The 12655-nt window shown below is 45.9% G+C and overlaps 1 protein-coding gene across 1 annotated transcript in view; it reads right to left on the reverse strand.

Annotated features, from left to right (window-relative positions):
- LOC147109268 (tumor necrosis factor alpha-induced protein 2-like) overlaps positions 1-12655 on the reverse strand; it is a 59377-nt gene that overhangs the window by 25161 nt on the left and 21561 nt on the right. Inside the window, exons 7-9 of the mRNA XM_086003035.1 lie at positions 11103-11203; positions 3174-3272; positions 1913-2039 (exon numbers count right to left, since the gene is read on the reverse strand). Coding sequence (XP_085859161.1) covers positions 1913-2039; positions 3174-3272; positions 11103-11203 — 327 coding nt within the window. The remainder of the gene's footprint in view (positions 1-1912; positions 2040-3173; positions 3273-11102; positions 11204-12655) is intronic.

Genomic DNA, 12655 nt, shown 5'->3' on the forward strand with positions numbered 1-12655 from the left:
GTTGAAATCTCCCATGAATATTATTCTATGTTTTTTTACTCATTTCCCTAATTTGTCTGTGTATTTCTTCCTCCACCTCCCTTCCACTATTAGGTGGTTTGTGGACTACTCTTATTAGTGTGATTGATCCTTTATTATCTTTTATCTCTATCCATATGGATTCTATTTTTGTCTTGCTGATAGCTGCGTCACTTTTTTCTACTGCCATTATGTTATCCCTAATAAGTACAGCTACTCCACCTTCTCTTTTTCCCTCTCTATCTTTTCTAAATATGTTATACCCTGTAATGTTTAATTCCCAGTCCTGATTTTTCTGTAGCCATGTCTCAGTAATCCCTACTATGTCTGGTTCCTCGCAATGCATGATTGCCTCCAACTCCCCTGTTTTATTACGGACACTATGTGCATTGCTGTACAGACAGTTTAACTCATTTTTAATAGGATTTCCTCGCACTTTATGTTTAACCATCTTCTTAGATCCCTGTTCTATAACTCTCTTTATTCCTTTGCCATCAATGTCCTCCCTTACTTTATTCTTTCCTATGCTCTCTTCGTGTTTTGTTTATATTTAGGCTGGTTACGTTTCTTGTAGATCCCTCCCCACATCTTACTAGTTTAAAGCCTTTGCCACCTCCCTATTTACCCTTTCCGCTAGGACACGGGTCCCATCCCAGTTCAGGTGGAGCCCGTCCCATCGGTACAGCTCTTTCCTGTCCCAGAACTGGTGCCAGTTTCCCATGAAAAGGAACCCCTCTTTCCCACACCAGCCCTTTAGCCACATGTTAATTCTCTAGATCTGTCTGCTTCTATGTCAATTTGCACATGGCTCGGGCAATAATCCAGAGATTATTACCCTCAAGGTCCTGCTTTTGAATTTAGAGCCTAACTCCTGATACTGTTTCAGCAGGACCTTCTCCCTGTTCCTACCTATGTCATTTGTTCCAACATGGACCACGACAACTGGATTTACTCCCTCCCTTTCCAAGTTCCTCTCCAGCCGTGTGAGATATCCCTTACCCTGGCACCGGGTAGGCAACACACCCTTTGGGATTCTTGTTCTTGGCTGCAGAGGGCACTATCTATACCCCTAATTATAGAGTGCCCTATCACTACCACATTTCTATTCTGCTCTCCCTCCACCACCACCACCCCCCCCCCCCTTGGACAGCCTTCTGAGCTATGGTGCCTTGGTCTGCACTGTGGCTGTCCTCCCTGCAGTCTTTCTCCTTGTCCTCACAGGTAGCAAGTTCTTCGTACCTGTTGGACAGGACCAGTAACTGTGGGACCTCCTTCTCAACCTCTCCTAAATCTCTGCTACCCGGCTCCCTAACAGTCACACCCTCCCCTTCCTGAACTCTAGGGTGTGACTGCTTTCAGGATAAAACTGCCCAGAAATTCCTCCCCCCACTTATGTGTCGGAGTGTCTCCAGCTCGCACTCCAGCTGAATGACTCTGAGCCGGAGAAATTCGAGATGGAAACATCTCCTGCAGACATGTTTGCTCAGGACAGTCTCGCTGTCCACAAACTCCCACATACTGCAGTCCAGACAAACAACCTGCCCTACCATATCTTAGTCTAGCCTTATTTTATTTAATTAAAGTCTTTATTTAATAATTATTTATAGTTATATTAATTAGTTTAACTAGTTAAGCTATAAATTTAATACAGTACTTTGTAGTTTCCCACACCTAGTTTAAACCACTGTAGAGAGAAAAGAGAAATTTTTTTTTAATACTCACCAACCAATCACCTACCTGCTGTCCTGTGACGTCACTCCTTGTTTTTTTGGAAATCGTCGAAGGTTCGGCCTCCGCTGATATCGCCTCCAATTTCTCAATTTGGTAAGAAGCTACTGCTACCGTCCTTCAGAAATCATTTTTAGGATGTCTGTTTAATTTATTCTCACCATACCTTTAATTTACAAAACAAGGTCTTTAACAAAACGTCTTTTCTCCCCTTTTCCATTTCATTCAGAATTGAAAGGGCATTCTGTTTCATCACAGCATTTGTGATTTTCTCATTTCTTTTAAGATAATTCCTGAAAACAGAATAAAAAGTTAATAAATCTCACATGTTTAAACCCAACAGTGCTTTGAGAGGAGACTTGTAAAGATAGGGTAATTTTGACTTTGGGCGATGGTGTAAAACAGGCGATAGCGAATTAGTCAATCTTTATATATCTCTCCTGGTTTTCATTTCCATTGTGGAATTATTTTATTTCCAATTCATATAAAAATGTAGCTGAAATCTCTGACAGCTTCAGGTAGAAATTGGTTTTGTCACATTTTCGGGCCCATGTCACATTTTCGGGCTGCATGTGCGCGGCAAAAACCAGGAGGCCCAATGTTGACCGGAAATTGGGCTTCATTTTAATAATATAGGTGAGCTGCCGGCGCCTGTCGTGCCTCCAGAGGCAGCACCCCCGAAATCATAAATGAAATTTGGGCCTGCTGCCTTGTTGGTAGCAGCCCTCAGGCAAGTCCTGGAAGGTTGCGAGGGGGCGGGCGGGGATGGGGGGGGGGGAAAAGAATGGGAGGAGGATTAATCATGGGCCAGCAGTAGCCCTCAGTGGTGCTGTGAAACTGGAGCACTCCTGGTCCTCCCAGACCCATAGGAAGGTAAGTAAAAAAAAAAAACACTTTTTAGCGTCGGACGTATTTCAAGTGTCCTTGGGGCGCCGGGTATAGCCCTGTGAAATTGGTGATTTTTGCTGCTGATTTCACCCCAATAATGGGTGCAATGAGGACTGATTTCTAGGAACAGACAGGAAAGTGGATTTGAGGCCTAGATCAGATCAGCCATGATCTTATTGAATGGCGGCGCAGGCTCGAGGGGCCGAATGACCTACTCCTGCTCCTGTTTCTTATGTTCTATGTTCTTATGTTCTACCCATTTGGGTCAGCTATACCTCTTAAGTATGGTCTGTATTATGGTTAAAAAGAGATTCTGATATGACTAGCGTTTTATTGGTCTACAAATCAATCTGAGAAATCTAACTGAAGTGTCTTAACAAATTATTGTCCAAACATAAATGTTTTGTATTATTTTGTAGCAATTCTTAGCCTTTTCTGTCTTCATGTGACAATACAGCATGGTTTATGTCTGGCTTTCTACGATGCTGCTCACGTTTTTAATGTGACAGATGTTATGCCACTCAGCTTAACAAACTTACCTGATAGATTCACAGCTGTTGGTAATTGAGATTATAATGCAAAAGAAATATGGATGGTTCAAATGGTTTTTCTCAAAATTCTCTGCTGATCTCTGGAAGCTGAAAAACATTTTACATTTTAATCCTTATTATTTTCCCACAAAAAATTGTAAACAAAATATAAATATATTTGTTTCACTATATGAAGGTCAATAGTACTTCTTTGGGATAATCCTAATTAATGAAGGCCTACCTTTTTTGGCTCTCTTTATTTATCAATACCATTGAGTATAGAAGATTGATGGGTGATCTGCTCGAGGTGTTTAAAATGTTAAAAGGATTTGATAGCGTAGATACAGATAAACTATTTATTTTTGTGGAGGAATCAAGAACAAGGGGACATAATCTTAAAATTAGAGGAAGGCCATTTAGGAGTGAAATCAGGAAGCACTTTCTTACATAAAGGGTAGTGGATATCTGGAACTCTCTCCCCAACTTTCTCACTTAAAATTTTCAAGACTGAGATCGATAGATTTGTTAGGTAAGGGTAGAAAGGGATACGGAGAAAAAGAGGGCAAATGGAGTACAGATCAGCCATGTTCTGATTAAATGGCAGAACAGGCTCGAGGGGCTGAATGGCCTACACCTATTCCTATGTACTATAGTCATTATTTCTCTGAATTGCCACTCTCTTCCTCCTAAGCTCCAAATACACCATCCTACATGCTCACCCTCCTCTTTGCACCTTTACTGTGTTGAAATTGAGATTTGCCTCAATCTTCTGTTCTAACATATTGTTTCCCAGAGATTTCAAACTGTGGAACTCCTTAGGGTCTAAATTCAACAACATTGCACCCGTTTTCCAGGCATAAAACAGGTGCAACATTAAACCAATTTATCAGGGCAGAGGCTCGCGGCCAATCTGCACAGTGCAGTTGGTACGGTCCCTCCACTAACCGGGGTGTCAGTCCTTACCAACCACCATGGCTGCTCCCCAACACTTGTGAACTTGATTTTCCATTTGCTGTGACTTGGACCTGCAGGCATTCACCTCTTAACATTAATTAAATCTAATTGAAAGGAAGGGTTAAGAACTGAAGTATTGAACTCCAGCAGATGGGAAGGGATTGTTGCAATCCAGTTTAAAATTAATTCTTAAGCAGATGTAAGAAATTGGAAGAAAAAACTTAAGACAAAAAAGTCTCTTCAGACTGGTGTTAGAATAACTGAATAGACGCTTACAATTTGCTTATGTTCTTGGTTCTGCGGATGTTATAATATTCTGCACCGTGGCTGTGACCCTGTTTCCAGACTAGCTGTCTGCTGTTTGTGCGCTTGAAAGGTTGTTGACTGTATCTTTGATTTGGCCAACTGAGGCCCAATACCTATGTTTCTTCCATAATTGCAAATAACCATATTATAATGCTAAGTTAGGATTTTGACTTTGTTTAACAAAGCTGCTTTAAAATGTGTAAGTTAATTAAGTATAAGGGCATAGAATAGAAGATATCTTTGGGAATTTAATGATTTATTCCATAGTACAATAGTCTGATGAACAGTGTGAACATAAATAACTGATAACAAGCAGCTACGAACATCTGAAGGCCGAGAATGGCATGTCTGACTCCAAACTTGGGAGGGTAAGCACGGGAGAGATAGTAGGCAATTGTTTGAAAGTATAAACAGGAAAGACATGTGAAGGGGAGGGTTTTCATTCGAAAGTTGAGACAAACAATTCGACATACCATTGGGCACCTTGGCTTAGGAAGAGCCCTTACAGGTTAGATAGTCCTGTCCATAATCTACCCTAGGACCACCCCTATAAAAAGGGAATAAAAAAGAGATATCTAAAGAGCCTTTAACACACGGTGAAGAGTAGGGAAGAGCTGTTCATGCACACCAGCGTCTGTCCGATCGGGACCAATACCAGCTGCTTGTCACGGTCGTATGTCTACTATGTCTATCTTGAATGTATGTTGTACTTAACTTAAACTGCTGCTCCTTAATAAAGCAACTTATGACTCCTAAGACCCTTTGGGTAATCTGTGTGTGACCTGTGATCTAAATCTTATACAGATTATAATTGTGTCGTTTTCTTTCACGGAAAGTTAATATTCAATAATGATTGCAATCTTCAGATATTCCAACAGCAGTTCTGATGTAACACAATGAAAACTTTTGAAGATGGGTATGTGCTGTGACTTTACCACAGTCCTCAGAAAATTATAGCTTTGCAGTTGAAACTAAGCATTATCATTGCCAACACAGTTTCCCTAAAACACATGTTTTTCTATTATAGGAAGCTAAGGGAAAAGTTCTCATCCCAACAGTTTCCCTCCCACGACCCATAGCTGGGTTAAATTAGACAGTAGAAAATACTTATTTCTCTAAATGGATAACTCATTTAAAGACTTGACACAGGCCAAATGGACTCCTTATGTGCTTTAAAATTGTATCATTTTATTTCATCACAAACTTGAAATAAGTGATTGATAGAATGCATTGCGCAGTTCCGTCAAATAGATTTTTCAGTTGTTTCATGGACTCACAGGCTGCCTTTAACTTTTGTGGCCTGGATGAGTTCATGTTCCACATCTAGCCTCAGTGTGAGAGTTTGCAGCTCTTCTTCCATTATTGGAAGGGGATGCTCCTCAATTTCTGGTTGCACTTCCTATGCTCCTGATCTTTGGCCACCTGGTGTGGAGGGGGGGGGGGCGGGAGATTGGGGGGACGGGCAATTCGAAGGACCTCCTTGATGTGCCTCAATAATTCCGAGACTCGATGTTAGCGAAAGGAAACAAGGCTTTTATTAACTTAGAAGGTAACACGTAGTGGAGAGAGGTATCTTCCATCCGGAGGGCTGCAGTACTGGATATGAGGCCAGACTGAGCTTGCTTACATAGGGGCCAGGTATGGGCGGAGCCCTACACACAACACATTCCAATATACAATACAATGGTGAGGAACGGAACTGGGGGAAGGGAAATGAAACTGAAACCGACCACAGTCACAGGCAGTGATGAATGGAATATTTCATCACATTCACCCCTTCTATAGATTTAGTCTGTTCGGGGGTTTGATAGTCCTCTGCGACCGACGTGGCTGTTGCGGTGCCGCGGGTGTCGGCTGGGTGTCCCCGGTAGCCTCCTGGGTCTCTGCCGGGGGTGCCGCCAGGGTTGTTGAAGGGGTAGTTGGTGGGGGTGCCGTTGGTCGATGTTCTTCCGGGGGTGATGAGAGAGTAGTGGGTGGGTAAGAGTTGCTGCGATCGTTGTCGCTGCTATCGCCGTGGTTGTTGTCGTTACCGGCTGGGGCGACGTCTTATGGACACGGTGTCCTCCCTTCCGTCGGCGTGCCGGACATATGCGTATTGGGGGTTGGCGTGGAGTAGGTACACTGGCTCCACGCGAGGGTCCGTCTTGTGGTCCCTCACATGCCTTCGCACGAATACCGGACCTGGGGTGGAGAGCCATGATGGCATGGATACGCCTGAGGTGGATTTCCGGGGAAAGACAAACATTCATTCATGAGGCGTGGCATTAGTGGCAGTACACAATAGCGACCGTATCGAATGGAGCACATCCGAGAGGACTTCCTGCCAGCGGGAGATAGGGAGGCCCTTGGTCCTTAGAGCTAGAGTGACTGCTTTCCATACTGTCCCGTTCTCTCGCTCCACTTGGCCGTTACCCCGGGGGTTGTAGCTGGTGGTACGGCTCGTGGCGATCCCCCTGGACAGCATGTACTGGCGTAGCACTTCACTCATGAAGGACGCCCCCCTATCCGTATGGATGTAGCTCGGCATACCGAACAGGCAGAACAGGCTGTTGAGGCATTTAATGACCGTGGCACTGGTCATGTCTGGGCAGGGGAAGGCGAATGGGAACCGGGAGTATTCGTCCACAATGTTCAGGAAGTAAACATTGCGGTCGACGGACGGGAGGGGGCCCTTGAAATCTAAGCTGAGCCGCTCAAAGGGCCGTGTAGCTTTGATTAAGTGGGCTCTATCTGGGCAGTAGAACCGAGGCTTGCACTCAGCGCAAGTGCGGCAGTTCCTGGTCAGAGACCGAACTTCCTCAATCGAGTAGGGTAAGTTACGGGACTTTATGAAGTGGAACAGCCGTGTGACCCCTGGGTGGCAGAGGTCGTTGTGGAGGGTCTGTAGCCGATCCCCGGTGGCGCTGGCACACATCCCTCGTGAGAGGGCGTCAGGGGATTCGTTAAGGGCCCCTGGCCGGTAAATGATGTCATACTCGAAGGTGGAGAGCTCGATCCGCCACCTAAGAATCTTATCATTTTTAATCTTCCCCCTCTGTTTATTATTGAACATAAACGCTACCGACCGCTGGTCGGTAAGTAGGGTGAAGCGTTTGCCGGCTAGGTAGTGGCGCACTGCCTCCACGATGGCTTGGGCCTCCTTTTCCACGGAGGAGTGTCTGATCTCGGGCCCTTGGAGGGTCCTCGAGAAGAAAGCTACGGGCCGCCCCGCCTGGTTGAGGGTGGCCGCCAAGGCGAAGTCAGACGCATCACTTTCCACTTGAAATGGAGTGTTCTCGTCCACTGCCTGTAGCGTGGCCCGCTCAATATCCTGCTTAATGCTTTTGAAGGCGGCGTGGGCCTCAGCAGAGAGCGGAAAAGAGGATGCTTTCAAGAGGGGGCGGGCTTTGTCGGAGTAGTTGGGGACCCATTAGGAATAATAATAAAATAATCCCAGGCACCTTTTCAGGGCTTTGGGAGTGTTGGGCAGGGGCAGCTCCCGTAGGGGGCGCAATCGGTTGGGGTCTGGTCCGATTTCCCCATTCTCCACCACGCTGCCTAGTATGCAGAGGCGCGTGGTGTTGAAAACGCACTTGTCCTCGTTGTAGGTGAGGTTGAGTTTTTGTGCGGTTTCCAGGAACCTCTCGAGGTTCGAGTCGTGATACTGCTGGTTGTGACCGCAGATGGTGACGTTGTCGAGGTAGGGGAAGGTTGCCTGCAAGTGGTAGTCATCGACCATGCGGTCCATCTCCCTCTGGAAGACCGAGACCCCATTCGTCACCCCAAAGGGGACTCTGAGGAATTGGTAGAGGCGTCCGTTCGCCTCGAAGGCGGTGTACGGGCGGTCCTCTGGTCTGATAGGGAGCTGGTGGTACGCTGACTTAAGGTCGATGGTGGAGAACACCCGGTATTGGGCGATTTGGTTCACCATTTCTGATATGCGGGGTAGCGGGTGGGCGTCTAGTTGGGTGTACCTGTTGATCGTTTGGCTATAGTCGATCACCATCCGTTTCTTCTCGCTACCCCTTACCACTACCACTTGGGCGCGCCACGGGCTGTTGCTGCATTCAATAATGCGCTCTTTGAGGAGCCTGTCTACCTCGGTCGCGATAAACCGCCTGTCCTCCCAGCTGTACCTCCTGCTTTTGGTCGCTATTGGCCGGCAGTTAGGGGTAAGGTTCGCGAATAGCGAAGGCGGCTTTACCTTCAGAGTAGCCAGACCGCACACTGTGAGGGGCGGCTGGGACCCACCGTACTTGAGCGTGATGCTTTGGTGGTTGCACTGGAAATCCAGGCCCAAGATCACGCTCGCACATAGATTCTTCATGATTAATACTTTAAAATTATCATATACAGTTCCGTTAACAGACAATTGTACCGTGCAGTAACCCAGAATGGTCGATGTCTGGGTTTTATCAGCCATAGAGATGGTACCCTGAGTAGGGACCACCTTTAGGGAGAGTTGTTGTGCCAGTTCAGGGTGGATAAAACTCTCCGTGCTTCCACTGTCAATTAAACATTTAACCCTGCACCCGTTTACCTCGATGTCCACCATTGATTTGGATAGCGGGTGCGGCCTGGTCTGGTCCACTGTGACCGATGCCACTGTAGGGCCCTGATCGAGACAAGATGGCGTCCGCGCTGTCTGCTCATAAGATGGCGGACCCCACAAGGTCGGGCAAGATGGCGTCCAAGATGGCCGCTCCCGCGGCGCGCACGCGGCGGTGGCGGGTTTTCCGGCGGTTGGTTTTCCAGCGGGGTTCCCTCTGCACACCTTCCCGAAGTGCCCCTTCTTACCGCACTTAAAGCAGGTGGTGCCTTTCGCCGGGCACAGGTTTCTGGTGTGCTTTGGCTGCCCGCAGAAGTAGTAGTTGGGTCCCCGATGCGTCGCGGCTGTCGTAGGGCTTCTGGGGGGAGAGCGGGGCCCCGACGGTGTCGGGCTGCCGAGCGGGGAAGATGCCTTCCAAGATGGCGGCGCCCTTGGTGCACACGTGGCGGCGTGGACGGCGCGGGCTGAAGAGTAGGCGTCCGAGTTTCTCTGGGCCACATCCAGGGATCGCGCGGTGTCCGCAGCCTGTTTCAGGTCCAATCCCGTTTTTTCCAGCAGTCTTTGCCGGATGTAAGTGGAGCTGAGGCCTGTGATAAAGGCATCGCGAACAAGCTCGTCAGTGTACACTGCGGCTTTTACATCTCGGCACTTGCAGTCTTTGCCAAGCATTTTCAGGGTGCCTAGGAACTCCTCCACCGATTCCCCAGGTCGCTGTGCGCGAGTAGCGAGCAGATGCCTAGCATACACCTCATTCGTAGGCTGCTGGTAATGCACCTTTAAGATGTCGCAGGCGGTCAGGTACGTGTCGGCGTCTTGGATGAGGGGGTAAACCCGGTGGCTTACCCAATTCCGCAGAATTCCGAGTTTCATACTCGCAGCGTCCGTAGCGTCTTTGACGGCTGCGGAATTGTCCAGGAAGAATTCCATACACATAAACCAGTGTCCAAAGCGTGCTGATGCGTCCGGAGCATGCTGATCCAAATCCAAACGTTCGGGTTTCAGGAGTTGATCCATTGTGTTGAAAAATAAGTTAATAAAATTGATGTGCCTCAATAATTCTGAGACTCGATGTTAGCGAAAGGAAACAAGGCTTTTATTAACTTAGAAGGTAACACGTAGTGGAGAGAGGTATCTTCCATCCGGAGGGCTGCAGTACTGGATATGAGGCCAGACTGAGCTTGCTTACATAGGGGCCAGGTATGGGCGGAGCCCTACACACAACACATTCCAATATACAATACAATGGTGAGGAACGGAACTGGGGGAAGGGAAATGAAACTGAAACCGACCACAGTCACAGGCAGTGATGAATGGAATATTTCATCACACTCCTCTTGGGTCTGCTCCTGGGCCTGGCCAAGGTGGCCATCAACAGGTCCAGGTTAGACACAGCTGATGGGGTTGTTCGCTCCGGCTGCCTGCCTCTCTTCTGTGGCTACCTCCGTGCCTGGGTGTCCCTGGAGAAGGAGCATGCGCTGTCCGCTGAGAGGTTTGAGGCCTTCCGCAACCAGTGGGCACTGGAGGAAGTGGAGTGCATTACGGGCACAGAATATAATATTCTTATTTAATTTGATGTTTCTTTTGTTTTATTTATGATTTGGGTGTTATTGTTTGTACCGCTATTAAAAGGGGGTACTTTTATTAGATTGACGACGCTGGGCCAACCCAGTGTCATCCTGATTTGCCAATAAGAGTAAAATGTGTTTTTGCCTCATTCGCACAAGGAGTTGCTGTAAACTACTTCCTGTTTCAAGGACATGCCTCTCAGCAGCAGTATGTGATGCTGCATTTAGGTAACTGTAGACATAAAAAGGTCCTCCTCGAGACCATTTAGGCCAAGAAAAAGCACGTAGGAATCTAGAGAATGGGAAGAAAAATAACTTCCAAAGCTAGGGCTTGGGGTGCTACTTGCCTGCACCAAGCTGAAAATTATACATCTAAACTCAAATATACAGAATAATTTTTTGCTGGTTTGAACTCTACATAAGTTTTTCAATAAATGCTCAGAAATAAGGAAACAAAAAACATCTCTTCATTTGCATCTTTCTCCATAATCATCTGTGGTTTTGCGACTGCTTCAAAGACATGATTTAAATAGCATTCAGATAACAGTGTTTGATATTATCTACATCCCACAGGGTTTACTGTACCTTTCCAGGAACCAATTTGTTTCCTCTAGCAGAATGTCTAGTGTGAGGTCACCCAGTTCACAAGTGAGAGTTCTGGAGTTTTGAAATGCTCCCTCAATTATCTGACAGGCAAGAGAAAAGTACTTAGCAAACTCTTGGTGGGAAAAAAGTAGCAATAATCTTAGTCCCTTAGAACTAGTAAATTTACATGGTAAAATGATCACCGGTTGACGAAATAAAAACAGACACTATTAGTTTTAAACAAGGGGAAATTTTTTTGAATAAATAAATATCAAAGAAATAAAGGTGAAAGTTAAATGAAGTACTCAATTGGAAGTGCTTATCGTCTTACATTTCTGCAATTTTTAAAATATCTTTACAACTGTATGTGTAAATACTGTAGAAAGAAAAATGCTTTAATGCTGATTTTGTTTTACAACCAATTTTCAGAGTGAGTACATTAAAATGCTTAACTTTCACATCTGGGAATAAGGTTGAATTCAATCGAAATTCATTTTATGGGGACACTGCTGACTATTGTGGTATTCACTGAAATTAGTTTGGATAGTCAGCTCAACCCAATTTCTGATGAGCATGAGGTTACAGTTTTGGCACTAATTGGCATTAAACCAGCAGTCTGATAACGGGCTATAAAAACAGTGGCTACGTGAAATGGAAGTGTCACACTGATGGAGTAGGGGACAGATATGGTTTAAGTTACATTGACGGGACAGGGCAGTGGGAGTTTTACTCTGCTTCTGCTCATACTGTGCCTGGCATGGGAGTGCTTGGTGCCAAAACGGAAAGTGTTTTGTTCTCCAGCCCTGACACCCCTCACCTTGATGACAATTACCCACCACCCCAAAAAACTGTCTAATGTACAAATTGTTACAGATTTTATTATTTTACAGTATCAGAAGAAACACATCAGTGCACCTTCTGAAACAATAAATGGCCGCTTCATTAAATATATTCACGAAGGAGTTAGATATATTTCTTAAGGCTAAAGGGATCAAGGGATATGGGGAGAAGGCAGGAACAGGGTACTGAATTTGGATGATCAGCCATGATCTCATTGAATGGCGGAGCAGGCTCGAGGGGCCGAATGGCCTACTTCTGCTCCTATCTTCTATGTTTCTATGTGAAGGCTACAATATGGAGAAAGTATTTTCCTGGAATTTCCTGGATCGCATTTACGCAGAAATTACACTCAAATTTACGCCAGTTTCTGTGTCGATCTTGCCACCCAGAACTTACACCCAAATTTCCTGCTTACCTCATTTGCCTACGCTGGAACATAAAAACCGGTGTTAAACAAGTGCAAATTCAACGGTTGACGTAAGAAAACTCACTAAGCACTTGGTTGAGTATAAAACAAGGCTTTAATCAACTGTTTCACAACCATGAGATGCTAGTTACATCACTAGTTCCTGGTTACAAAAACATCCTGGGCAAGCTGGGCCCACACCCGAGTATTTATACTCCTTGGATGGTGCCACCGGCTGGCCGCCCAGTGTTATTTCATGAGTCATTTCTTCATGAATGATAAGATTCATGACATTGGTATTATCTTG

This window comes from Somniosus microcephalus, chromosome 12 (assembly GCF_052327205.1).
Source record: "Somniosus microcephalus isolate GS21.2 chromosome 12, FLI_Smic_1.0, whole genome shotgun sequence".
NCBI lineage: Eukaryota > Metazoa > Chordata > Chondrichthyes > Squaliformes > Somniosidae > Somniosus > Somniosus microcephalus.